At 36.2% G+C, this 27749-nt stretch overlaps 2 protein-coding genes and 1 long non-coding RNA gene across 12 annotated transcripts in view; 2 read left to right on the forward strand and 1 right to left on the reverse strand.

Moving 5' to 3' along the window:
- Positions 1-27749, forward strand: part of tbc1d10b (TBC1 domain family, member 10b) — a 442453-nt gene that overhangs the window by 135613 nt on the left and 279091 nt on the right. The gene's annotated exons all lie outside the window — the stretch shown is intronic.
- trpm4a (transient receptor potential cation channel, subfamily M, member 4a) lies at positions 238-27127 on the forward strand. 5 transcript variants are annotated; one of them, XM_087241830.1, is made up of 29 exons: positions 243-406; positions 2241-2302; positions 3383-3548; positions 7464-7644; positions 9993-10162; positions 11662-11839; positions 12274-12338; positions 14826-15074; positions 15151-15253; positions 15340-15458; positions 15543-15578; positions 15665-15851; positions 16257-16358; positions 16845-16973; positions 17629-17758; positions 19198-19343; positions 19441-19553; positions 19635-19730; positions 19810-19856; positions 20765-20997; positions 21066-21181; positions 21260-21392; positions 21472-21646; positions 22788-22953; positions 23557-23738; positions 25649-25781; positions 26062-26134; positions 26477-26573; positions 26927-27127. In XM_087241830.1, exons 11-29 carry the CDS (start codon positions 15571-15573, stop codon positions 26959-26961), a joined length of 2301 nt encoding a protein of 766 aa, XP_087097956.1. In that variant the 5' UTR covers positions 243-406; positions 2241-2302; positions 3383-3548; positions 7464-7644; positions 9993-10162; positions 11662-11839; positions 12274-12338; positions 14826-15074; positions 15151-15253; positions 15340-15458; positions 15543-15570; the 3' UTR covers positions 26962-27127.
- Positions 2586-27749, reverse strand: part of LOC141381224 (uncharacterized) — a 35760-nt gene continuing 10596 nt past the window's right edge. For 2 of the 5 annotated variants that reach the window (XR_015480980.1, XR_015480978.1), the window contains 6 exons: positions 17062-17123; positions 16881-16963; positions 15651-15842; positions 11642-11834; positions 3346-3561; positions 2586-3112 (listed from right to left, as the gene is read on the reverse strand). This is a non-coding gene — a long non-coding RNA (uncharacterized LOC141381224). Of the gene's footprint in view, positions 3113-3345; positions 3562-11641; positions 11835-15650; positions 15843-16880; positions 16964-17061; positions 18541-27749 lie in introns of those variants that run through there. The other 3 variants (XR_015480979.1, XR_015480977.1, XR_015480981.1) reach the window with 3 other exon arrangements.

Below are 27749 nucleotides of genomic sequence, written 5' to 3' on the forward strand. Positions count from 1 at the left end.
CAGTTTGCCTGCGAATGATATGCGGATTAAAACAATGTGGAACGTCTTATCTTTTTCCCTTCACGACTTATCAAGAGCGTATATTTGTTTTGCCTTCCCTCGACGCCCACTGTGTGGTAATCCAACAGAACACAATCCGACCATTACAAAGACGTGCAGGAACGCGTCCAGGGGAGCGCGCGTGGTGTGGGCGGGGTTTACACAATGACGACTGTAAGAAAAAAAAAGTGGGAATCCGGTTCACAGCCAGGTTGAGCATAGGTGGAACTGGACTACTGATGGAGCTCTTATGAAGAACAATTAACAATCATCTAAAGTAGAAGACGGCAAGATGATCAAAATGAAGAGAGTCGAGAAAGAGAGTGAAGGCTGTGGGGGAGGAGAGAGAAAAGCCCAAAAGGATCAGGTGTGTAATTGTAAATTCTGGTATGTGGAAGTCTGGTATGTGTGAATAATCCGCTAAATCCTTCTCAATAAGTAAAGTAAAATGTTAAAGTGGATATTTTAAGGTATTTCGGTTTTATTAAATAGCACACTATTAAAAGTCAGGAAATGTTTGAAAAGACAATTTTCATGACTGCAACAAGTGTAGTTATGTAAAACACGCCATGAAACAAGTGACTGACAAAACTACTGAACAGACTGGTAAATGCATCAAATTAAATAGTCAAAACTGTTTTATATTTAAAAAAGCTGGAGCTGAAGTTTGTCCTAAGCAAACTGGTAAGCTCCATATGCAAGAGGCATAAAATGCTTATTTTTTATAATCTAATTTTAGTTTGACTAACACCAGTTTTCTTTTTCTCATTTTGGCAAATTGTCTTTCAGTGTAATAAATATATTTATGTAAACTATAATAGAATACACATCCTTATTAAAATAAATAAATGATAGATGATAAAACTGACTTAAATGTATATGATATTCACTTCTAAAAATGTCTTGCTGATAAATGAGCCAATCCTTGTAGTTTGAAGGATAGCTGCAAATTATAAAGTAACATGGACCCGTAAGAAGTTGTGTTTATCGCATTTATCTGTCTTGGCAAACATAACCGTCACAACCAGCATTTTGTACCAAAATATATGAATGACATTTGAGTAAGATTTGAATTTATACAAATTAGCCACCCACGTAAAATGTTTTAAAACTGCAATGCTGGTTATGCTGAATTATCAGCAATTTTAAGGTATATCATAGCTTATACAGATGAAGTAAGGATTATTAGCCCACTTGAATTATTAGTCCCCCTCAATTATTAGCCACTCTGTTAATTTTTGTCCCCAATTTCTGTTTAGCGAAAATCATATTTTCAACAGATTTCTAAACATAATAGTTTTAATGACTCAATTCTAATAACTGATTTATTTTATCTTTGTTATGATGACATTAAATAATATGTGACTAGATATTTTTCAAGACACTTCTGTAAAGCTTAAAGTGACATTTAAAGGCTTAACTAGGTTAATTAGCTTAACTAGGCAGGTTAGGGTAATTAGGCAAGTCATAGTATAATGATGTTTTGTTCTGTAGAAAATTGGGATACAATATTGCAATAAGGGGCTGCTTAAAAGCTGCTTTTATTGTAGTATAAAGACTTTCTCAGGAAGAAAAAATATTGACAGACATACTGTGAAAATTTCCTTTCTCTGATAAACAATGTTTGGCAAATATTTAAAAAAGAAAAAAAATTAAAGGGGGGCTAATAATTCTGACTTCAACTGTATGTTGAATAAATATGAAATGTGTCTGTAGTTGTAGGAAAAATCAGAAAGTAAGTCTATTTGTGTACAGTGCTCATAAATGATCACTTGTGTGTTTCATCCTTTATCTCATCTATTTTTTGTAATAACATATAATTATAACATATAATTATTATAATTTTATAATAATAGTTATTTTCATGTTTTTATCAATGTTTCTAAATACATCAATTTGCTAGAACATTATGTACTTTCATGCAGACAAAAGCCTTAAATTTTATTATCCATTTAAAATTGCAGTAGTTCGGTTGTGTGATTAAGGTTTTGTTGTTCCATGTTTTTAGCTAAATTAAATTTTGAGGCAACTAAAATAGGCAAATGAATAAAATGTGTTTCCGTGATTAGGATTACATTTCCTTGTAAGCTCTTTTGCTATTCAACAAAATAGTTTGCTCTTCTCGGCTGCTGACTTTGAAAAGAAACCGGACCTGCATGCGAAAATGACTCATACTTTACTGTGTAATGTCTGCATTGTAGAGTTGGATCCCAAAGATGATTAAAAAGAGAGTGTGCACCACCTTTGTGGAGGATTCATGCAGGTACAGCAGTTTTTTTTCATTTCTCATGCATTTAGATTTACTATGCAGGAAACTATTCAGTCCTTTCTGTCATTTAAAACAGTCATTCAGCCTCTTGTAATATGAGCTGAGCCGTTAAATCTCGGATTTGGCAATGTAGGGTGGGTCAACAAACATGTCATTTTGTCTTGAATACAGGTGAACTCCTAACCATTTGTCAACTCATTATAATCCGTGTCCTTTTCCTCTCTTTATTTCAAGCTATTGTTAAATGTAATGGGCTTGATTCATAATGGGATTTGGGCAGGTACAGTTTTAATCTAATTTATTTATTCAATCAATGATGTGTACATTACGTGACATTCTTGAGTTTGATTTAGGTTACTACCATTTTGATGTATTGCATTAAAATGAACAGGTCACATATTACAGTGTCAGTGATACACACATATAAACAAGATTGAATTCATGCCCTGAATGGCAACCATAGAGGTATCCATAATCCTGGACCAGGCCATATCCTGCATGAGCATGAGACCATTTCCTGAAAGACGCCGTGACAGATTACTCTTCAAATTGATCCTGTGGGCCGGCCTGAACACCCACCCGTGACCTACTCACACCTGCAGCTTCTCCACAATGGACGTCCAGTGTTCTTCAGCCCCCGGCGCCTAGACTGCAGCTCTGCACAAAACGTTTTGTCAGAGAAGAAATGGTCGTGCCCAACTTAGCCTGGTTTCTCTTATGGTTTTTTCCTTCACTTTCATCAATTGGTGAAGTGTATAACTCAGCACTGTCACCACTGGCTTGCTTGCTTTAAGACTTGAGGAGCTGCACATCGAAGGATTTGCTCTTTAGTGTTTGGACTTTCAGCAGTGAAAATTAAACCACACTGAGCTGAACTAAACTGAACTTCAACTATGAAAACTGGACTGACACTGTTTCAATTTACTAGAACTTTTATGCTAAGCTGCTTTGACACAATCTACATTGTAAAAGCGCTAAAGAAATAAAGATGAATTGAGTTTAATTGAATAGTAAGTATATGAGTATTCAGTACTCACAGTTTTCTCTCTACCTCCCTTTCTTTCTGTCTGGCAGTAATGGAGCTTTATGTCAGTGTGGTGGAGCACGGGACCTTCATGTATCTACAACAGCAGATGATCATGTAGTCGGCCAATGGGACAGAGCACGGGACACCTCTGATTATCCCACTGATGCCTTTGGACAGCTGGAGTTTGTTGGAGCCGGACGGAGACACTGTCCAGTGCGTATCTCTGCTGAACACACATAATCACATAATTATACATGATCACAATTTCTGAATCCAGAACATTCACTCCATTTGTAGATGCAACTATGATTGATGGGTAATTGGGGCTCTATTGATCAAAATTAGATGTGTATGTCATTGGCTAAATATGCTGTCACATTAGCAAAATTTCTGTGAAATTACACAGGCAGTGTTCTGATCTGAAGACTCATCTCTATGCCCTCATTTATTTTAAGGTGTTAAGAGTGTTTTAAGGCATAGATCTCAAATTTAATTTTATGAGGGCTGTTTTCACAGTTTTGCTTCAACCCTAATCAAAAACAGCTAATCCAACTAATCAAGGTGTTTGAGACTACTAGTCTGCGTCTAAAATCGCCTACTACCCAGTAGGCACTGCATTTAAATTTACTACTCGACCATTAGAAATAAAGTTTTATACAGTATGAATGTGACTAGTATGAATGGAACTCCGATGTACTACATTCGTTTTTTTGTCATGATCACATGACCTACCCGCATCAGTTGCATTCATGAATTCTCTAGCAGTGCATCATGGGATAGCGTAGCATCCATCAAAGGCACACTTCGAAAAGTTCGATGAATTCGGAAACACTACTTGGCTCGCATACTGTTTTTAGCATACTATAAAGTATCGAAGTATGTGATTTCAGATGCAGCCCTAGTGTCTATTAAGCAGGTGTAAGTTGGAGGTGGTTGGAGATAAATTATGCAGTACTGCAGCCCTCCAGGAATTGAGTTTGAGATTGTTTAAAGAGAATGAAGGGTGTAGGAGGCCAAAAAATTCTCCAGTGAAACATTTTTTTTTACATCAGCTTGTGTCAGATGCACACAAAAAAACATTTAAGTGAAAAGTGTCTAGCACTTGTACCCTTTGAAATTTTTCACTTTGAAGGACGCTCTGAAGTAGCCTGATTTAAACCCTTTTTGAGCACCTGTTTTCAGCCGTTCAGTACGGTGGGAATGACTTGTCTCACTCTGATATACCCTTCAGAGGCAAATTTGGATTTGGAACACAGTGAAAAGGCTTCAAGCCAAGCAGTTTTCTTTAGATCAGCTTGGCTAATTGTAAATATATGTCAAATTGCTGATCAATTACATAATGAAACTATGTAATTCGATAGTAATTACAAACTTTCCATGAACCCAAACCCATGCCACAGAGCCTGGGGCCATAAACTTTTCCCATAAACAGTTAAACCTGTTAACTTTAGACAAACAAAAGAAAAACTCTTTGGATCATGATGGTATTTTAAGATTTAGGAACATTTTTTATTTATTTTATTATTATTATTTTTGTTTTTGTTTTTTGCTTTGCTTTGCTTCTGAGCCATCATTCAGTGTTTCTCTTTTGACAGAAATCCCATCCTACATTCAGAATTTGTGGAGTCACAGTGACAAAAACATTGTGCATGTTTCTGTATGTTAGGAATGTCGTGTTTGTCTTGATGCCTTTGTACCGAATTACATATCTCTCAGAAGTTTCAAAGATACCATCAATACTTGCTAAATAGTTTCATTGTCACAAACAATGCTTCAGTCTACTGACCATCGTCAGGCATGTGTAGCTTTGAAGACAAAACATTTAAAATTCACTCAAAACCAATGAATGTCTCCGACACTACATGCAGACCAATTAAGAGTTTAATGAAGAATGGATGCTGTAACTTTACAGAGATGGGAATTGTCTAATATTGTACCCTTACAAACATGATTTGTGAATAATGGAACATCATTTATTTGTATTGTTGAAATATGCCTGTTGAGTGTTTGATTACTTGTTATTTATGATGAATGAGCTGGTGATTCTTGTTCTTGTGTTCATGTGGGTTTCCTCCAGGTGTTGCAGTTTCTCACACAGTCAAAAGACATGCTGTATAGATAAACTGGATAAATTAAATTTGGCTGTAGTGTATGAGTGTATGCGTTTCCCAGCACTGGGGGATCACGAGTTAGGGCAAGGCAAGTTTATTTATATCACATTTTATTTATTCATTCATTCATTTTCTTGTCGGCTTAGTCCCTTTATTGATCTGGGGTCGCCACAGCAGAATGAACCGCCAACTTATCCAGCAACTTCTTACGCAGCGGATGCCCTTCCAGCCACAACCCATCTCTGGGAAACATCCACACACAGTCATTCACACACACACTACGGACAATTTAGCCTATCCAATTCGCCTGTACTGCATGTCTTTGGACTGTGGGGGAAACCGGAGCACCCGGAGGAAACCCACACGAATGCAGGGAGAACATGCAAACTCCACACAGAAACGCCAACTGAGCCGAGGTTCCAGCAACCCAGCGACCTTCTTGCTGTGAGGCGAACATGCTACCGACTGCGCCACTGCGTTGCCCTATCACATTTTACACACAACGGTAATTCAAAGTGTTTTACATAAACACAAATAAAAGAAACAAGAATAAAAAAATAAAAACAACAAAGAATAAAAATTATTCAAACAGATTAAATGTGTTATACAGGTTATAAAAGAATGAAAAAGAAAAGAAACTTAATTGTGCAATCTGCTGGACGTAGCACAGTGCTCATTAAGTAAAGGCAAATGTGTTTTCAGTTTTTATTTGAATGTGCCTAATGTTGGAGCACATCTGATCATTTCTGGAAGCTGATTCCAGCAGCAGGGGGTGTAATAGCTGAAGGCTGATTCACCCTGCTTTGTCTGAACTCTTTATTTAACTCTAATTTCGAATTTATTTTATCCTAAAGATCTGAGTGATCTTTAGAGAGCATATCTGTAATGTATTGAGGTCCTAGACCATTTAGGGATTTATAGAAAAGTGATAACACTTTAAAAATCTGTTCCGAATGTAAATGGTAGCCAGTATAAAGACCTGAAGACAGGTGTGATGTGCTCTGATTTTCTAGTTCTAGTCAGAATCCTGGCAGCAGCATTCTGGATGAGCTGCAACTGTCTGACTGTCTTTTTGGGAAGGCCAGTAAGGAGCCCATTACAGTAATCCACCCTACTGGTGATAAACGCATGAACAAATTTCTCTATGTCTTCACTGGGAACAATGCATTTAATTCTTGCAATGTTTTTGAGATGATAGTATGCTGATTTACTTACTGCTTTGACATGACTCCTAAAGACTCCAGAATAACACCAAGATTCTTGATACGGCTGGGTGATATGGCAAAAATGCAATCTGAATAAATATTTTCCATTCTGACTGATAACGATATATATTTCGATTTAAAAGAATACCCAAACAATGACTGAAGCTACAAAAGTTAGAGAGTCGATTAAATGCCTTAACATTTTTGGCCAATACATTTTCAGTGGTTTTATACCAGCACACTTTTAGATTTCCATTGTTGCACATTTCTGCTGTGTAATTGGCTCTTAGATCAATATAAAGTAAAAAGGTTTGGAGCTTATCATTGTAATTGACATAAATTATGGTGATTTGATATAATATCGTTTATCGGCACAGCCCTAATTCTTGACCTTATTTTTAGTTGTTTGACCCCTAGAGCCAAGGTATGCATTCACCTTGAGAACCTCATTTCTGTTCCCAAATGCAATGACATCAGTTTTCTCTGAGCACATGTGCACTCAGTGCTAAGTTGCAGCTAAAAGGGCATCTACTAAAAACCTATATGAGAGAAATTTGTGGTTCATTCTATTGTTGCGGCCCCAGATAAATCTGGGACTAAGCCGAAAGAAAAGTGATTGGTCTAAATGTAGTGTCATTGACATTGGTTGTTAGTGTTGTGCCTGATGAAGGTCAGTGGATTGAATTATTGCTTGTGACAATAAAGCTTTAACTTTTTGCATGTATAAATAGTGTGTGGGATTTTGGTCTGATAGAGATGGTTTTTTTTTGTCACAATGCACTTACATTTGCATTCATCTTTTTTCCCCAAAGTTTCTGCGTCTGTCATTCGACACCCCTCCTGATAATGTGTACTCGCTGATGACGTCTCAGTGGGGTTTGCCGGTGCCCAATCTAGTGGTTTCCATGGTGGGTGGAGATGAAAAAGAGATGGCCAAACCCTGGGTTCGAGAAGTGATCAGACAGGGTCTTGTCCATGCCGCTCAGAGCACAGGTAACCACTCCTATGTTTGTGTATCTTTAGTTCAGTTATGAGCCTGTAATATTTAGTGCTTGAAACCTTTATACCCACTTCTCTAGTGAATCACGTGTGGACTGTAAACCCTACTTCTCCTTCCACCCTTTGACCCAGGTTAAGATTGTGTTAACTATAGCTATAATTTTCTCTTTGTTTTACTAGCTTTACATTTCATGTAATAATTACCATTTTCTTGAAAACAAGTCAAACCTGTCTATTACTAACTAGGTCAAAATGTCAGTTTTGAGTAAATACAAAACAGTATTTGAATTGGTGTACGAGTCACAGTTTTTATATATTTTCATTCAGAAACAATGTGAAATAGGCTGCTGGTAACACTAAGTAATGCTATAAAATTGCATTTATTATAAATGTATTCATGTTTCTTACTCTAATCTCTCTAATGTTTTGATAAAAGCCAATGTAAACTGAAACTGGAGGTGTGTGGGAAATGTTCTATATACATTTCTTACAAATACTCAAATATTGGCTCACTTTGTTTGCTTTAATTCCATTAGTCACTGCATTGTAAGTTGCAGGATGTTACGATAATTAATAATGCATATTGTTCCATAATTTTTGGAATATAAGTAATTGTGCTTTTGCTATTTAAAATGCGGTTTGACGTCCTGTAGCTCATAATCACATGCTTCATGGATGAAAATTCACACAAAAACAGCAACGTGTGCAGCATAACATAACTTTGTTGCAGAAACGCTATTGGTTAAATGCTGGCAAAGTTGAACACGGAAGCAGCTTGAAGCAGAAAGTGGTCTGGAGGTATTATAAAGTTCATGACAACAACATTGCCATTGCCAAAATTGTTAGATATGTAAACTTGACATTGCAAGAGGTGGAAACAAAAAGGCTACATTTAACACAACAAACCTGATGAGACACCTCAAAAACAAACGTAAAACCTCAATTTGAAATGCCATCTCACCACTATTTCACAGAGAAAGCTCTGCCAGCCCTTTATAAGAAGATTTCTGACAATCTACTTGTCCTGTTATAAGATATACCCCATGTTACATTCACCACAGACATATGGAGTTTGTCCATAGCTCCCCTGTCTCTACTAAGCCTTACCACACAATGGATTGACTCCATTCTCCATCTGTTTCTTTGCTCTTCTTTATGCTTTTTTTATAGAAGTATCGGATCGGGTTTCAGTATCGGTAGATACTCAAAATCAAATAATTTGGACTCAAGGGCAAAAACACCTTATCGGGACATTCCTAATTATTAACTCTGTTCATTTTTTCTCGGTTCTTTGTATATTGTGCATGTTAGCAATGTACTAAAACTAACAATGTTTCAGTTTGCAAATTTGTCACTTAGGAGTTTTCTAGGAACATTCTAGTTCTTATTATAGTATTTATCACATACTTACTAAAACTCAGAGATGTCAGTGATGTAATTTCAGTTTTATATCGAAATGCTCTATATATTTGACATGAGTAAGTGTCGGTGTGTCTGAAGACATTCGCAGGTGATAATATGTGAATTCCAGCAAAATTACAGCAGTCATGACAAAAAATGAATCTTATGAAACTGTAGTGGACATATCATTTTGGTTTGGTTGAGACATCTGTAGTCAAAGTGTGTATTTTGTGAATATTCAGTCTGTGTATACTTGAAACATTTTGATGATTGAATAAGTACATGTTTTGGTGACCTGGTACTCAGAGTAGTTCACAGGCAGGCCAGGTATAGCTCCACTGGAACGTGTGTTTATCGTACATTTCACATTTCATGTACCTAGTATTTAGCCAATAGATTGTGAAATTCTAAAGGCATAGTTCACACAAAAATTAAAATTGGTTTTGTGGTTTAAACCTTAATGAGTTTCTTTATTCTCTTGAATATAAAATAATATATTTTGAAGAAAGTTGAAAACTGGTATCCATCCATAGCAGGAAACACAAGTATGGATATTAATAGTTCTAGCTTTCTTGAAAACATTTGTGTATTATATAAGAAAGAAAGTCAAATGGGTTTTAAACAAGTAAACAGTGAGTAAATGATGATGGAATTTTCTGTTTTGGAAATATTGTACTTACCCTTTAAGGTCAGTAATAGACAGTTTAGCATGAATTTCTCAACAGTGGCATTCCTGCTGTTTGTAGTGTTGCTAGCCAGATAAGGTTTATTATCATTTAAATGCTAGGCTTGGCTTGAACTACGAACGTTTGTGCTGCATTATTTGAATTCTTTGTCTGTCAATGATAGTGTTTTGTAAGCCCAGATGTGTTTCTGTCCAGTACGGTTTTGCAATTTAGTAACTTCTTTTGTTGTTTTTTTTCCCTTCTCTTTTAATGCAGGGGCTTGGATCATGACGTCGGGTCTGAAGGAGGGTGTTAGCCGTTGTGTAGGTGAGGCCGTCAGGCATCATTGTGCAATGGCTTCATCTCTTTCTCAGGCTAAAGTTATTGCCGTTGGTGTTGCACCATGGGGGTTAATTTACCAACGTCATCAACTTGTAAACCCACAGGTACTGCAGTGTCAATTCTGTTAAATAATGAACAGTTCACATAAACGCCATGCTTAGAATGAATATTTGAGTAGTTCTATTTATATAATCACCTGAGGTAAAGGTTGATAATTGATTATTAGTTTGATTATTAGTTCAAATTGATTATTAGTTAAATGGAGTTGTCAATAATTGGTATGTTGAGAGTTAAAAAAAAAAAAAAAAAAAATATATATATATATATATATATATATATATATATATATATATATATATATATATATATATATATATATATATATATATATATATATATATATAAAATATCGAGCAAAATAGTTCTAGGCCGGGACAACCTGTCAATCATAGGAGAACCACAGATATGGTTTATGAAGTAACAATCCAATCAATTTCCCAATGACAAGATCAAGTCGTGTCCTACATGTTTCTTATTAAGTAGCTGTTTCACAGATAATGCCACTACAGGGAATATAGTATTATCGCAATGTCCATGTCATTCCATTCCCACTTTCCTATATTTGGTTATTAAAATAGAACCATGATTGATTTTAATTGATAGTTTTACAGTTTAATCTACTTATCCACTTAAATGTAAATTATATTCAATTAGTATTGTTATTTTGAAATATATAATTGGTTTTGAGTGCTGGTCACTTGATTTCAAATAATCACTACTGCATCAGTTATAAAAACAACAGAAAAAAGTATTGTCGTAAGCCTGTGATTACTCTGGTAGAATATCAGTTTGAACTGACCAAAAAAGATTTACTGATAGTTTAATAAACAACAGTAATTTAATAGCAAATATAAAGAAAATCTAATTTGTACATAGCACTATTTGCAGAGGCCATTTTTGGCTTGACAAATTAATAAATGCAATTGCAAGTTTGGCTCAAATGTAAAATTTAAGCATGGTACACATATATTTTCTACAGAACAATACTGTGCTCAGCATATACAAATCTTTTATCTTTTCATCAATCTTTTAAATTCATATTTTTAATAGGAAGCTATATAATGTTATATTTGTGCATATACATTAGATTAGTCAGTAGTGAAGCCAAATCTGGAGCTTATCTTACAAAATAACTTATGATAACTAGTGCAGCCAAATTTATATGTTATAGAAAATATCAAATACAAATTTAAAAAAGAGGAAAAATCAAGAAAATATGTTGAAACTTTATAGGTTGTAATTTATTTTTGCAATATTTGCTTGAATTTAATTGTGTTATCCTTCAGTTTATAAATATGTTTGGTGACTAAAATATTATTTTAATAAATATATCAGTTTAATAAATCTGTTTTGTTTAAATGCACCAAAATACATTGTCTATATTGACTGAGAAATGAAGAAAAATACTCATTTTCAAAATGGGCTGTACTCAATTATGCTGAGCACTGTATATAGCAGCAAGACGTTAAGAGGTCTAAACAGTGCTTGAACTGGACGTAGCATTGGCTTCTGTGAAAACTTACCTTTGGTTATTCTTTACAAGGGTAGTTTCCCTGCACGCTATTATGTGCACAACATGCCCAGTGCATCGAGCTGTCTGGACAACAACCACCAGGCCTTCCTCTTAGTGGATGATGGAAGTGTGGGTCACAGAGGCAGTGAGACATCATTCAGAGCCAACCTGGAGGACTTCATCTCCCATCAGCGCACTGGCATCTGGGGTGAGAAAGAGAGGAGAAGGTTCAGCTGGAAAGCACTTAAAAAACATGGTTGAACTCTTCTTGACCACAGAGACCCAGAAAATTATCTTCATCAGGGACTAGGACAGGAAACACAGGCATGTCTCTCAGGAACTATGCACTTCCTTTTATTAAATAAAATAAATAACAGAGAAGTAAACACAAAGAGAGAGGAAGGAAGAGGGAAACTAAACAGTTGTGTGCAATTTTATGGAAATCAGCAGTTTTCGGAATTGAACTAAATGCTTTTTCTGAATAATTTCATTGTGTTTGTTATATGAGTGCTACACTGCTCTCTAGTGGAGAAGATAGATAATGCAAACAAAAAACCAGCAACTCATGTTATTCATGTTTTCATTTACTTGTTTTGTAAAATTTTTGCATTAACAAATCTGTCTTCCCCCTGTTATTTCCAGGAAGTGGAAGTATTGAGATTCCTGTTTTGTGTGTGCTGATTGCAGGAGATGCTACAATGCTCGAGGTCATTACACAGTTTTACTTTATAATTGATTTTAATTATTCATTCATTCATTCATTTATTTATTCATTCACTTTCTTTCGGCTTAGTCCCTTATTTATCAGGGGTCGTCACAGCGGAATGAACCGCCAGCTATTCCAGCAAACATCCATTCAAAATCACATTCACACACATACACTATGGCCATTTTAGTTTATTCAATTCACCTATAGCGCATGTCTTTGGACTTCGGGGAACACCGGAACACCCGAAGAAAACCCACACCAACACGGGGAGAACATCAGTGGCGTAGCGCAAAATGCAGAGGCCCCCCTGCAGGGATCGCTGACGGGGCCCCCTGATGAAGGGAGGGGGGGGGGGGGGGGATATGGTTAAAAAAGGGGTATTTATAATTGCACTACACTTTATATAAGCATGTTTATTTAACTAAATTTCTTGCTGTTTGAATACAGTATGTCATTATAGATATGTAGTGAATGTGCAGTAATCTCTCATATGTAATAAACTCAGACAAGTTCAGAAACTGTCACTAAAATATCTGTAATTGTGAACAAGAAAAGAATAAACGGTCCAATTAAATTGTTAAAATAAAATAGAAGTAGATCGGTTTGACTGTACAAGGGAAATACCTTCACAATGCCTGTGCTAAATTATTTGTCGTCGGTACGCAGAGGGGTGATCTGCTCTCGGGCTGCAGGTGGGAGAGGCTGCTGTTGAGGACTGACTGACTGTGACCTGTCAGTGCTGTGAGGCGGGGGAGGGGCCGGCGGCATCACACGCAGCTCGTTGAGAAGAGTAGGGACGGTACAGTATGGACAAATGACAGTCTAAAAAAAATCTCCAATAACACACAAAAAAAGTCGCTAGATTTGTCGCTAAGGGGGTCTGAAAAGTCTCAAAATCTAGTGACAAAGTCGCTAAGTTGGCAACATTGGCGGCAAGCAATCAGAATGAAGTAGTCCACCGCTTGAGACGTGTTCAGAGAACACAGACGTGTGAACTTTGGTTTCGACCACAGTTGTTCCCAAGAGTTTGATTATTGCGTTCGCCGGTGGATTTTTAATTATTGAAAATCACGACGACGCGGGGCCCCTTAATCACGCGGGCTCGTCCGCTACGCCACTGGAGAACATGCAAACTCCACACAGAAATGCTAACTGGCCCAGCCAGGGCTTAAACCAGCAACCTTCTTGCTTTGAGACGACAGTGCTAACCACTGAGCCACCGTGCTGCCCATTAATTTTAATGTTCATTTTTATAAAATAATTTAATTTATTACCTTATAATAAAACAAAATTTGAATTTCACTTATGTTTACCTATTTTATGGGACATTGGGCATCAGACTTGAGTCTGTCATTCATTATATTTATTGACTTATGTAAATGTATGTAATTATGCTTATTTATGAAGTTTTTTTTTTTTTAGTTATTTAAATTTTGATAATCTTACTGAATAGTAAGTTCACATTATTTCCCAGTGTTGGGTTGCAGCTGAAAGGGTATCCGCTGTGTAATGACATATGCTGGATAAGTTGACGGTTCATTCCGCTGTGGCGACCCTTGATTAAAGGGACTAAGCCGAAAAGAAAATGACTGAATAAAGGTGCACAATACAATTTGTAAAAATAAGAATATATTTTGTCTTGTAGTATATTATTACATTATAATGATATACTATTCTATAAACTTTGCTTACCAAGTGGTTTCAATGGGATTTGCATTGCAAACCTTAAATATAAAATCAATAAGTTATTTCTATTTATGTTTTTAGTTCCTGTACTCTCAAAATTAATCCACATATAATTTAGCCTTGAATGCTTATCAAATAGAATTGCTTTGTAAACATCACATAAATTAATTTACAGTCCATGCTTCTGAATTTGGAGGGAGGACATATTTTAAGTCATACAACAGATAAATGATTATGCAAGTTACTAAACGCACCAGCTACATACAGTAGAAATCAGAGTTATTAGCCCCACTTTGAATTATTTTTTTTATATATTTGCCAAATGATGTTTAAGTATCACAGTATGTCTTATAATATTTTATCTTCTGGAGAAAGTCTTATTTGTTTTATTTTGACTAGAATAAAAGCAGTTTTCATTTTTTAAGCACCATTTTAAAGTCAAAATTATTAGCCCTTTTAAGCTATATATATTTTTCGATAGTCTACAGAACAAACCATTGTTATACAATCACTTGCCTAATTACCCTAACCTACCTAATTAACATAGTGAAGCGTTTTAATGTCACTCTAAGCTGTCTTGAGAAATATCTAGTCAAATATTATTTACTGTCATCATGCTAAAGATAAAATAAATCAGTCATTAGAGATGAATTAATAAAACTACTGTTAAGAAATTTATAATAAACAATTTATAATCAGTAGTCTACCCAGCTCTGGTTATTGTTCTTGGCGTGAACATGTCTAAAATCAAACATTTAAAATGATAAAATAATCTAAAATAATCTCTTTCTCCTTGCAGAGAGTGGATTTATCTCTGAAAAACAGCACTCCATGGCTGGTGCTGGCAGGGTCGGGGTCTGCAGCAGACCTGATTGCAGGAATACTGAAGGACCTCAGCGCTCCTCTGAGCCCACCCGTGAGTCCCACTTTGCAAAGCGACTCTGAGGAAAGCAGCAAGAGCTCCAGCATTGAGCTCAGGGACCGAGTGAAGGAGAGAATTAGGAAACACTTCCCTTCTGAGACTGAACTGGACAAGCTTGTGGATCAGGTGAGCTTACAGCAAGAGACACTGTGTAGAGAGTGTATGCTGCATACTTTTAGTTACTTTTCTCTTTCTCACCCAGGCTCTCAGCATCTATCATAATAGAGATCTGATCACTATCTTTTATGGAGATGAGGATGGGTCAGATGACTTTGACACAATCATCCTGAAAGCTCTTGTAAGAGGTGAGATTAAATCAGCTGCTTTGAGAATTCAAGACATTTCCAGAATGCATGTGTGGGTTAATGTGCGTATGCGTTTGTGTGTTCAGCTGCTAAACGCGATTCTAATGATGCAAGCGAGTACACAGAAGAGCTGAAGCTGGCGGTGGCCTGGAACAGAGTGGATATTGCCAAGACGGAACTCTTCAATGGTGATGTCCACTGGAGGGTACGATTAATAGCAGATTTAACGCAACCAAATCCAGATGTAAAAAGATTTTTAACAGCTTCTATTCATTAATCCTTCTCTCAGTATGAGGACCTGGAGGAATCGATGACTGATGCTCTGGTAAACGACAAGCCAGATTTTGTGCGTCTGTTTGTGGAAAGCGGCTTAAACATTTTGGCCTATCTGACGTACCATCGTTTGGAAAGTCTTTACAGCTCACTGTCGGACTGTGATCTGGTATCCTCATTCCTCCAGAGGCGGCTGCAGGAGCGAGTGGGCTTAGCTGCCTCTCAGACTCGATTAACTCCTCAACCTGATGACAATTCCTCTTTTAAGAGCCAAGCCACCAACCTTACCACACCATCTGCTGCTCGAGACCTCACTCTGTATGAGGTAAATGGACAGATGCTAACCTGAGCAATGATCAATTTTAAACAGTATTTTGAACATGAGCACAACATAAGATGCCCAATTAAATGTAATAATATGTCATTGTAATAATGGCTTAAACACCAAAATAATTGGAACAAAAATAATGTTATGACATATGAACTGAACTTAAGTTCAAACATAATTTTAAACCTTTGCCACTATCCTTCAATGCTAGGTTTTAGCCATTGATCTGTTAGATGTTTTTAATGGTTTAAAATATAATACTTTCTGTATAATCAGTTTCTCTTTTATATATAATTTAATTAGTTAAGGTAAAATTAAGCTATATCCAAGCATAAATCCAATGTTTTTGTCGTAATTTCAGACTGTTGCTCAAACCTGTGCATAAATTTTTCTATCTTCTAGGTTTCACGAGTGTTATCAGAAATTATGGAAGATGTCTGCCAGCCATTTTACTACACGACTCTTGGTTTAGATCATAGAGTCAACTCAAGGAAAGCAATGAAGGTACCAGTCAGTTTTATTTCAGCTAGAATAAAAGCAGTTTTTAAATTTTTTAAAAAACATTTAAGGTCAAAATAATTAGCCCCTTTAAGCTGTATATATTTTTTTTTCCCGTTAGTCTACAGAACAAAACATCATTATACTAAAGAACAAACCATCATTATACAATAACTTGCCTAATTACCCTAACCTGCCTAATTAACCTAGTTAATCCTTTAAATATCACTTTAAGCTGTATAGAAGTGTCTTGAAAAATATCTAGTTACATATTCTGTATTGTTATCATGGCAAAGATAAAATAACTCAGTTATTAGAGATGAGTTATAAAAATGAGTTATAAAAACTATTATGTTTAGAAATGTGTTGAAAAAATCTGCTCTCGGTTAAGCAGAAATCAAGGAAAAAAATAAACAGGGGGCTAATAATCCTGAATTCAACCATATATATAGTATATAGATAGTAACATTCTTTGTTCACTCTTCCTTACAGCATGTGAATAAGTTGCTGCTAAATGAGAGTACTTACCGGCGGCAGCGTTGTACATCCCCCTGGATATCTCTGTTCATTTGGGCTGTTCTGCAGAATCGCAGAGAAATGTCGCTATACTTCTGGAAAATGGTAGTAGAAAATCATTATGGTTTAAACCGGTACCATGGTAAAATACATATATTTTCTAATTTTTAAACAAATTGTGGCATATATTTACATGAATGTTCCTCCAATCCATGACTCTATAATGCCACCTAGTGAAGTGGATTCTGCATCACACTAAAGCCAAAGAATAACTGTTTAAACAGGGTCCTACATGCGTCATAGAGTTTCTGAAATATAGTTAAATTTTAAAGTTTATTCCAGACAATAAAATAATTTTAAATATTTGACATTGAATACCACATATTTTAAAATTGTACTTTCCATTTATCAACATGTAATTTTTCTATAGTTTTTTTTATTGTGTTTTTCAGTATTTTTCAGTATCATTTTATTCTTTTCCCACTTCTCAACCGTCAATTCCTAACTCAAATTTAGTCACCAGGCTGTTTTTTTAGAAATATGTCTATTTATTTTTGTGTGTGTCTGCTCAGTGCTCAACACAATTGTTTTTCTCTTTATTATAAATTATGGAAATTCAGCATCTTAGTCAGTGAAAGTCAGGAAATTTGACATTTGGCTATGATTGAAAATCCTGTTTTAATTGTAGTGTAGAGTAACAGTATAAAGTGAATATCGTATGGTTGCACTTGTGATTTTAATAGATTTCTCTTAATCTTAGACTGGAGAGTCTGTACTAAGTGCTCTTGCCGGGTGTAAGATTTTAAGAGAGCTGTCCAAACTGGAGACAGAGACTGAGACTAAGCTCTCCATGAAGGAACTTGCTCAAACCTTTGAAAATCTGGCACATGGTGAGTGGAAATTAAATTTTTAATATTGCAGATGGGACTGTATTTAGAAAGATGTTGCTGTATTATTAGCATGAAGTCTGTCATAGTTTCTATGTTTTTATTTATTTTTTTATTTTAAATCACCTGAGCTGCATTAATTCCACAAAATTGTCAAATTTTTGTTTTCTGGCATGATTTAAGAATATCCAAATAACATCGGTAAACTGTCTTCAAAATGTTTTGTAATGTTTCTAATGACAAAATGTATCTTTCAATAAATCCATCAAAGAGTACTAAAATATATATTACAGTTTGCACATAAATACTGGACAGCATAACTGTTTTCAACAGTAATTACAGCAAATGTTTCATATGCACAAAATCAGGACATTAGAATGATTTCTGATGCGAAAATACCTTAAAAACTGCAAACAGGTATATTAGATTGTACTTATATTTCACAATATTATTGTTTTACTTATAGACAGTTAAAAAAACTCTACAGTCCCTACTCCTATGTATTGCATTGTGTATAGGTGCATTTGCTCCATGCTGTAATTACTTTATTTGTGAGATTCCAACTTGTAAAAAGAGTTCACATCTCTGTATAAAATCATACTACCATAAAACCATCTGACCACTGTGTCCCCTGACACACACTGCAGAATAATGTTGATGTTCATAATAATAATGATAATAATAATAATAATGATTCCTAACATTTATATAGTGCTTTTCTGGACACTCAAATCACTTTTACACATTTTTGGAGGGGAATCTCCTCATCCACCACCAGTGTGCAGCATCCACTTGGATGACCCAACAACAACAATATTGCACCGAGCTGCACCCCACACACCAGCTGATGAAACAATTATGATATGAGGATGGTTAGGAGGCTGTGTTGGACAGAGGCCAGTGGGCAAATTTGGCCAGGATGCCAGGGTTAAAACCCTACTCTTTTTTTGAAGGACACCCTGAGATTTTTAACTACCACAGACAGTCAGGACCTCGGTTTAACATCTCATCCAAAAGACTTAGCTGAGCAGTATAGAATCCCCATCTACTGAGCAGTATAGAATCCTCATCAATACACTGGGGCATTAGGACCCACGCAAGTTGAGCAACCCCTGATGTTCTCATTAACACCACTTCCGGCAGCAAACTAGCTTTCCCGTACGGTCTACCAACCTGGTACTGCCCTGCTTAGCTTCAATGGGTTACCAAGTGAGAATTGCAGAAAGCTAGCTGCCAGCATAATATAAAAACATACAGTTCTAAATCTGAAAACATGAAAACCTTCAGACAGTATCAGATGTTGTAGTCTAATGATCATGGTACTTACGATACTGTATGTCACAAACTGGTGTCAACTCATAAAACACAATATTTTATGTGCTTGCCAGTATTTGAGTGGATCATCACATGACTTAACTATTTCCTCATGACTTCCATATTAGATGTGTTCAGTGAGTGTTACCAGAGCAATGAGAAACGCTCCTTCAAGCTTCTCATCAGACAGTCTCCTATATGGGGTGGTGCCACCTGTCTGCAGATGGCCACATCGGCAGACGCACGCCTCTTCTTCAGCCATGATGGAGTTCAGGTGATCAATGAATCTGCTTCATGCTTACCTATTGGACTGTTAGTTATTACTTAGCTGTTGCTGTAGTGTCATGGTTCTTTATTTTGTCTTTGGCTAGACTTTATTGTCAGAGATTTGGTGGGGGGACATGGACAGCAACACAGAGGTGTGGAAACTGGTCTTCTCATTTTTCCTGCCTCCATTCATCTACACCAAGCTCATCAATTTCAAGTCAGTAATTAATATTTTTGCCTCAGCTTATTGCATTTTTATGGTGCACTCTTCAAAGTTTAATGTGCTTCAATCTCTTAGGGTGGAGGAGGCCGATGAAAAAGCAGAGGACTTTGGTCAGGGTAAAGAATTTGACAGCACTGATGGAGCCGAGACATTGGCTGACATGACGAACATGTAATGCAGGATTTCTGAGCACCATAAAGAGTTTTGCTAAACTAGAGATGTTATAAAATAAAGAATGCTATTCCCATAGGGATGAAGATGTGGAGGAATGCAATGCTTTAAAAGGAAAACCCAAAGGTGAATTTAAATTAAGTGATCGCAAATTCTTAGGGATGCACTGATATGGATTTATCGATAACTGATAACTCTAAAGATTTGGAAACCAATATATTAGTTGATATATTATAAATATAAATGATTCAAAATGTTATATTTTTATAAAGTAAACAACTGATTTTATTTTAAAAACTTCTTAAAAGTTTGATCTGATCTTATGAACTGAATCGCCAACTCAAAGCAAAAAAGCAATAGTGATTGCAGGGTGATTATATAGATCTACATTCATAATTTCACATAAATCAGCATGTCATAAATAAATTATTTCCTTTTCTTTACATAGCAAATAAACATGCAACTTAACTGTTGCAAATAAATAATAGGTTAAATAACAAAATCAAACTGAATACAATCTTACATTAACAACACAAACAAGCAACGCTTTGATATTACAAATAATCATATTAGATTACAAACAACCCAACAAGTTGTTTAGCACGTGTGCATCACTGCTTTTATGTTTACACATGTAATATTTTTCCTGAGGCGATTTAAAGCAAAATACAAAATGACTCTATCAAACATATCTTCAATGATAAGGAATATGGCTACTTACTGAGTTATTATAGTACAGCAATACTACACAAACAAAGGATGAACTTTAAAGAATAAACAATGTGAGGTAAGCTCTAACAAGTCTGAACAAGTTTAATCGATGCATGTGCAAGGCAGGCAGTTCTGCACAATTACGTTATCTATCGACTTAAAGATATCGGCCTAATTTTTATATTGGACCAATAACGATAACATTAAAAATCGCATTTATCATCCGATAACGATATGGCCGCCAATATATCGTGCATCCCTACAAATCCTGTTATAGTTTGATTTGTTGTCAAAAGTTTACACCTTTATTTTTAAAATTTCAGCATCAAAGGTCATCGCTAAGAAACGGCCTTTCATATTCCATCGCTGGCGGCAGTTCTGGTTTGCACCGGTCACTTCATTTCTAGGCAATGTGTTGATGTACTTCCTCTTCCTCTTCCTGTTTGCTTACGTCTTGTTGATTGACTTCAAGCCTCCGCCTCCCGATGGACCTGCTCCTTTAGAGCTTGTGTTGTATTTCTGGGTTTTTACGCTGGCCTGTGAGGAAATTCGACAGGTATAATCAATCACACTTCTGTTTACACTCATTTGTTCAGTTGCTGAAGTTTGATCTCTCTGTTTCAGTCTTTCTTTGTAGGATCTACCACTTTAACTCAAAGGATGAAGGTGTACATCCAGGATATCTGGAACAAGTGTGACATCACAGCCCTCGGGCTCTTCGTTCTTGGGCTTCTCTGCAGGTTAATTCAGTGATATGTGTCCTGTACGTGTTTGTGTGTGTGATTGTATTGGTTAGTGCATGTGTGTTTTTGTTACAGGATGTTTCCATGGACATATAATTTCGGTCGTGCAGTTATGTGTGTTGACTATACAGTCTTCACACTCAGACTTATTCATATATTTGCAGTTCACAAACAACTTGGTCCAAAAATCATTATAGTTGGCAAAATGGTGAGGAGTAGTCTTTCTTTTTAAGTGTGCCCTAAAAAGTCCATATCGTCCTTTTGAATAATCTTCATACACTCCACAGGTGAAAGATGTGTTCTTCTTCCTGTTCTTCCTGGGGGTGTGGCTGATGGCATATGGAGTGGCCAATCAGGCTCTGCTGTACTCCTATGACTCTCGCCCTGGTTGGGTAGCTCGGCGTGTGTTCTACAGGCCATATATGCACATATACGGGCAGATACCACTGGATGAAATTGATGGTATGTGTATGTCTTGATGAATTCAAGTCCTCCAAAGAAGTTCTTCATATTTATGAGTTCAGGGGGCATATTATAGAAAGATCTTAACTTTAGATTCATGTCTTATCTTTTAGGTAATCATAGTAATTCCAGTTAGGACAAACACTACAGAACTGGGCATTATCTTATCTTAATGACGGATAGGAAAAGAATACTATAAAAGAATCTCAACAAATCTTCCTAAAACACACTTGACATTATGACTGAACCTCTGTTGTTCTAATTTCAAACTGCTAAAACTTAATTGCTAAGCTTAAATTTAATTGCTTCAATTTAATTGCTTAAATTGTTAAGCTTTTTAAAGAATGAAATTACACATATTTATTAAACAAGATAAAGAGAAGTTATGTTTGATGGTGGAGAGACTTTTGGAGGAGCCACTCTGATAAAAAAAACAAAAAACATTGTTCATAATTGATGACCCCTGTGATCTGATTTTGCAGTTAGCAGACCAATTTTAACCAGTATTGAAGAGGACAATGAGCCGTCATGGTTATTCTGCAAGTGACTAATGCCTTACTTTTTTGTGCAAAAAGTTGCTTCTTTAGCACAAACGTCGACACCTGCTGTATCCAAAAGTAGTTGCATTTTGTTTCAAGGGAAGAAGAATTGTCAAGGATCAAACAAATAAATCTTGACGAATAAAATAAGCTTTATCTTTTCTCTAAAAATGATTATTAATTCGATATCTGCTGAACTCACATTTAACACAAAATTGTTTCTCCATTTTAAGCATTTAGTAAAACAGCTGTTTGCCCATAGTTGGTTTCTCTGTAACTGACCTTGATTGTCAAACTTAATGTTGTGGTTTAAGATTTTCTGACTAGATAAAATTATTTATTATTTTATTTAGAATATTAATTAAAGTCAAGGTTTGCTTCTGTAATATGGACCTAAATCCACTTCCTAAAGTCCTAAATAACTTAAGTGTATCAAATTCTTTTTGAAAGAATTCACCTCTACCAAGGCTTTATTTATTTGATCAAAAATATAACAAAACCATGGAAGGCTGTGAAATATTACTACAGTTTAAAATAACTACAGTTTTGTACTTTCCGTTTAACTCATTCATGTTTTATTACATTTTGTTCTCTGTCTCTAGCTGATAAGCGACACGACAAACGGTGTACGGATAATGTCACTCTCATCCACGAGGGGGCAGAGCCCTGCCCAGACTCTGATGCTAATTGGCTTGTCCTTATTCTACTGTCAGTCTACTTGCTGGTCACCAATATTCTGTTGGTGAACTTGCTCATTGCTATGTTCAGGTAAAAAAATAATAATGCACCTTGAAAAATACTCTGATTTAGCATCAGATGTCTTTTTGTTTTTAAAACAATGATTTTACATGGACTTAATAAATTACCTGTTTCTATGAGCTAGCAGCTTATAGTGCCACTTGTTGCATGGCACATCTCTGAATAATCCTGCTAAATGTTAAATTACTAGATTTTTTAGCAAAGTTAGTTCTCAATTCTGAGAGCATTGCAGGTGCAATATGTATTGCTTACAATAAAATGAATAGTTTTGACTATGAAAGCAGATTTACTAAATGTTTCACGTTACAGTAAAGGTCTATAATATTACAAGAAATATTAATAATGCTGGAATAAAATATAAATAAATACTGAAATATCTATGCTTGTTTCACTTACCCCAGCCTATGTAAATAATAATCTACTTTAGTATCAGACAGAATTGTGCACTGGTTTATCCATAGCAATAAAAAACTTGTGGCTATTTTCATAGTTGTGTAATGACAACACTCACAGTCAAATAAGTTTCATTGCTGCAACCATGTGAATTTCAATATAGCAAAACCTCCTTTACTAAATCTCTTTTGGTGCTGTATTCCTGTTGTTTGTCTTCAGTTACACATTCAATAAAGTCCAGGAGCGCAGTGATGTCTACTGGAAGTTCCAGCGCTACAACCTGATTGTGGAGTACCACTCGCGCCCCTGCCTCGCCCCGCCCTTCATCATCATCTCCCACCTGCATATCTTCATCAAGAGGGTCATTCAGAGATTGCCTTCCCTTAAGAGCCAACACTTCAGTAAGTTCTCGGTTGAGATTTTAGATACATAGCACATGATCCTTAATTATACTCCTATATAAGAGATTCATTTGCCAAAAATGTTTTAAAATAGATAGTTAAATGGAACCATGAAAATGCCATCATAATTTACTCATCCTCAAAACCTTTCAACCTTTGACTTGTGTACATAAGGCCAGGAAAGTGAGGTCTACTTGATCTTTGTTACACTCACTTCCGCTAAATCTCACTCCCATCTGGGTCACTGCACCATTGTAACATCTACTCAAGCATGATTCAAACCAGTGTTTGCTCTAAAGGAAGAGATCATTCTAGCAAGTCTGCTAAAGACTACAGACTATAACAGGGGTTCCCAACAGGGGGGTCCCATCCCACAAGGGGGCCTCAGCAGGCTCTGTATGGGGTTGCGTCATATTTGAAAGAAGTGGACAATTTGGAGAATGATCATGTTGCCTTAGTACATTTTATTCCCTGGCTGACCAAAAAATAGACAAATTTGTAATTCATTCTCCACAAAAAAGACTTGCCTTCAGCAGCTAATACTTATGACCCAAACATATTTTACCCAGGTGAGGAAGCTCCAAACATTTCGGATTGCAGCGATAGCAATACAGGAAATGCGAAATGCAGGAAATACCAAGACAGTTATCTGAACTATGGTTTTATTCAATTTTTTCTAAGCATATAGTCCCTGACCCAGCCAGTGTATTATTTATGCCAAAGTTCTAGCTAACGAATGCATAAGGCCATCCAAATTAATGATGACTCATCCCCAAAACCGTGACAAGCCCAGAGCATTTTTTGAGCGCAAGGCATAAAAATTGACACACACCCAAAATAAGGTGAGGAATGTCACAACCACTGACAAGAAGTTTAAAAAAATTGGCAACTAATTAGCAACTAATATAGGGCCAATTTAAAGGCCAAAGGCTTACACTTTTCAGTTACAAATTATCTACTGATGTTTTGCTTTTATATTTTACATTAGATTATTATTTGTGCATAATCATATCTAGATATAGTAATACACATACTGTTTGTTTGAAAACAACATTTTTTGTGATCCTTACTGCAAACTTATATGTGCGATAATATCATTAAATGTTACAATATTTTCCGGGGAAAAGGGGGTCTCAGGCAAAGTAAGTCTCAGTAACTAGTGAGCCACTTGAGGCCAGGGAGAGAGATTTACTTCTACTTTCACTGGCATCTGTTACACTACCCTACTACTCACTCCCATCCAGGTCATTGCACGAATGAACCCTCTCCGGTTTTAATTGCACTGCTTCAAGTAGATTTGAACCAGCGCCACTGGCATGGAAAGTGGACATGATAACAAGGATGCTAAAAACCTCCGCCTCAAGTGTAAGGATCTCCAACCCTGTTCTTGCAGGTTTCAGGACCCCTGAGTATTTCTTTAAAGGACTTGTGAAGAGCTTTGACGTGTGCATTTTTAATTGAATGCTTGACAAAATCTCAACCAAAACATGAAGAGAGGGTGGGACATACTGTAGCTCCTCCCCTTTTAAAAACCCCACCAATACTGTTTTGTTTTATCACCGTTATGCCAGAAAGAGTGGTTGAGCTCAAGCACATCAAATGAGAATTGTCTTCAAGGGGGCTGGACATGTCAGATACTAGAAAGCATTTGATTGGCCACAATTTTATGAGAAGCTGAAGTATGAGGTCATTTTGATCCATTGGATTCATTGATCCATTTAAGTGGAAGTGACAAACTAAAGCTTTACATGTTTATATAAGTTTCATAACTTCTAAACGTGAATTTTGTCACTGTTTTGGTGGACACTTATAGGTATCTTAAAAACAAACAATACTAATACTAATATCTAAAAAAAACATTATTTTAATTTTATGGGACCGTTAACCCTGAGATGCATATCTTTCTTTAGTGTTGGACCTGACAAGCAAAGAGACGAGCTTGTTGAACACATGGGAATTGTCACTGAAAGAGAACCTGCTGTCCACGGAGAGCAAGAAGAAAAGAGAGAGCGACACGGAGCGACTCAAACGCACCTCCACAAAGTCAGTGTCTCCTATTAATGTTCAATGTAATCTCATAACTAACAACTGCCAAACTATCTGACATCAAAAGTACGTTTTAGAAAAGATGAGTGAGTGGGGAACATGTCAAATAGATCTGTATGTAATACACACCCAGGGGGCATTTAGTAACCTCACAGTAGCAGCTCTTGTTTCTGTGAGTGTCAAGAAGGGGGACTTGGAGACTGTCAGCTCTTGCTGAATCAGGCACCAGCGTCTTAAATGACACCATGTGTGTATTTGTGTCCAAATGTGTGCGTAGGGTGGACAGCGTCTTGAAGCAGATGGTGGAGATTCGTGATCACGATCGCAGGTTGAGAAAGCTGGAGTCTGAGGTAAGTGGTGGTTAAACACACCTGTCTACCTGCGACTAGCGAACACTCCAACACATGTTTCTGAATCCCATCAGTGTCTCTCATACAGCACACATATGCATCTGTGGGTGCAAGACTTCGGGCCTTGCCTTATTTTAGCTGCAGCTGTTGCATTTGCTTGCTCAGCGCAGACCGAGGACCATCCGTCATTCTCTCTATCCCCCCTCATCTAAACCCTCCTGTAGAATGCAGATCCGCACTGAGTATCTGCCAAGCTGTCAGCTGATCAATGTTATTAATGAACCTGTGCTTTAAATGGGACCTCAGGTGTTTGACTGATTTTTCTGTTGGCCTGTATCTCAGGTGGAGTACTGCTCTACTGCCCTCTCCTGGATAGTGGAGGCACTGTCCCAGAGTGATCTTGTGAAGCAGACTCGTCCACCTCCTTATCCTTCCAAAGGTGTAGTTTCAACTCTCCAATGACTGTCCCCCTCTTTGCCGTGTCAAATTCTAGCTCATGTTTCTCGGGTTCCCTCTTAGTAACAGTGTTTACGGTGTTGGTTTGGCTGTAACATTTTTATGATCCTCAGTGACATATAAATATACAGTTACAGAACTTCATTATTAATGGAGACACAATGTCAATGATTCACAAAATACTTTAAGGATACTAAGATATATGTAATATTCCAAAGAACAGCAAGCATGTATTTAAAAAAACAAATATATATTTTAGAACATTTACTGTTTCTTGTTCAATTCACCAGTGCATTCTCACTGACATGATTTTTATATTTATTTTGACTGTTTCAGGTATTGCTTCAAAACGTCCCACATTTTCCAGATGAACATTTTGCCAATAATACATGTACAAAAACATGGATTTTATGAGCTTCAGCTTTTCGACGTGTTCAAACTGTTGTATCGGATTTTTTTATATTGATTCAACACTTACATTGTCAGTTAAGATTTTGAACTGATTGAAAGTTATAAATAAATTATAATTATAAAATATGTTTTTTTATAATTGTATATATATTTTTGGTTGCCAATGAATGACTGATATATAAAATGTATTGTATTTCTTTGGTAAATACTGTTAAATACTGTAGCATTCAAAAAGGGGTAAATTAGAGGATCGTGATTTGTCATTGTACTATAGTCAACTTGAAACTTTTGTTACATAATAATAATATGCCAAAACTTTATTAAAGGGATTAGTTTACCACAAAATAGAACATCTATCATCATTTGCTCACCCTTTATGTTATTCCAAATGCATAAAACTATTGTTTTTTAATTGAATTGAATTAATTTCTTTTTATTTATACTGCGCTTTTTCAAAGTAGACTGTTGAAAGACTTTCCCTGTTGAAAGTCCAGACACAAAGTAGAGTTTATCTTTGCAACATTGTATCTTGATTATTTCTTTGGGTTTTCCATTGGACAGATTCTGTTGTTATCATTACACATTTCCAGTTTTCTACCAATATTTCATTCGTTCATTTATTTTTCTTCGGCTAAGTTATTATTTTAGAGATCGCCACACCGGCCAACAGCGCCAACTATTCCAGCATCTGTTTTACTCAGCGGATGCCCTTCCAGCCACAACCCAGTACTGAGAAACACCCATACAC

Source organism: Danio rerio, chromosome 3 (genome assembly GCF_052040795.2).
Source record: "Danio rerio strain M-AB ecotype USA chromosome 3, GRCz13ab, whole genome shotgun sequence".
Classification (NCBI taxonomy): domain Eukaryota; kingdom Metazoa; phylum Chordata; class Actinopteri; order Cypriniformes; family Danionidae; genus Danio; species Danio rerio.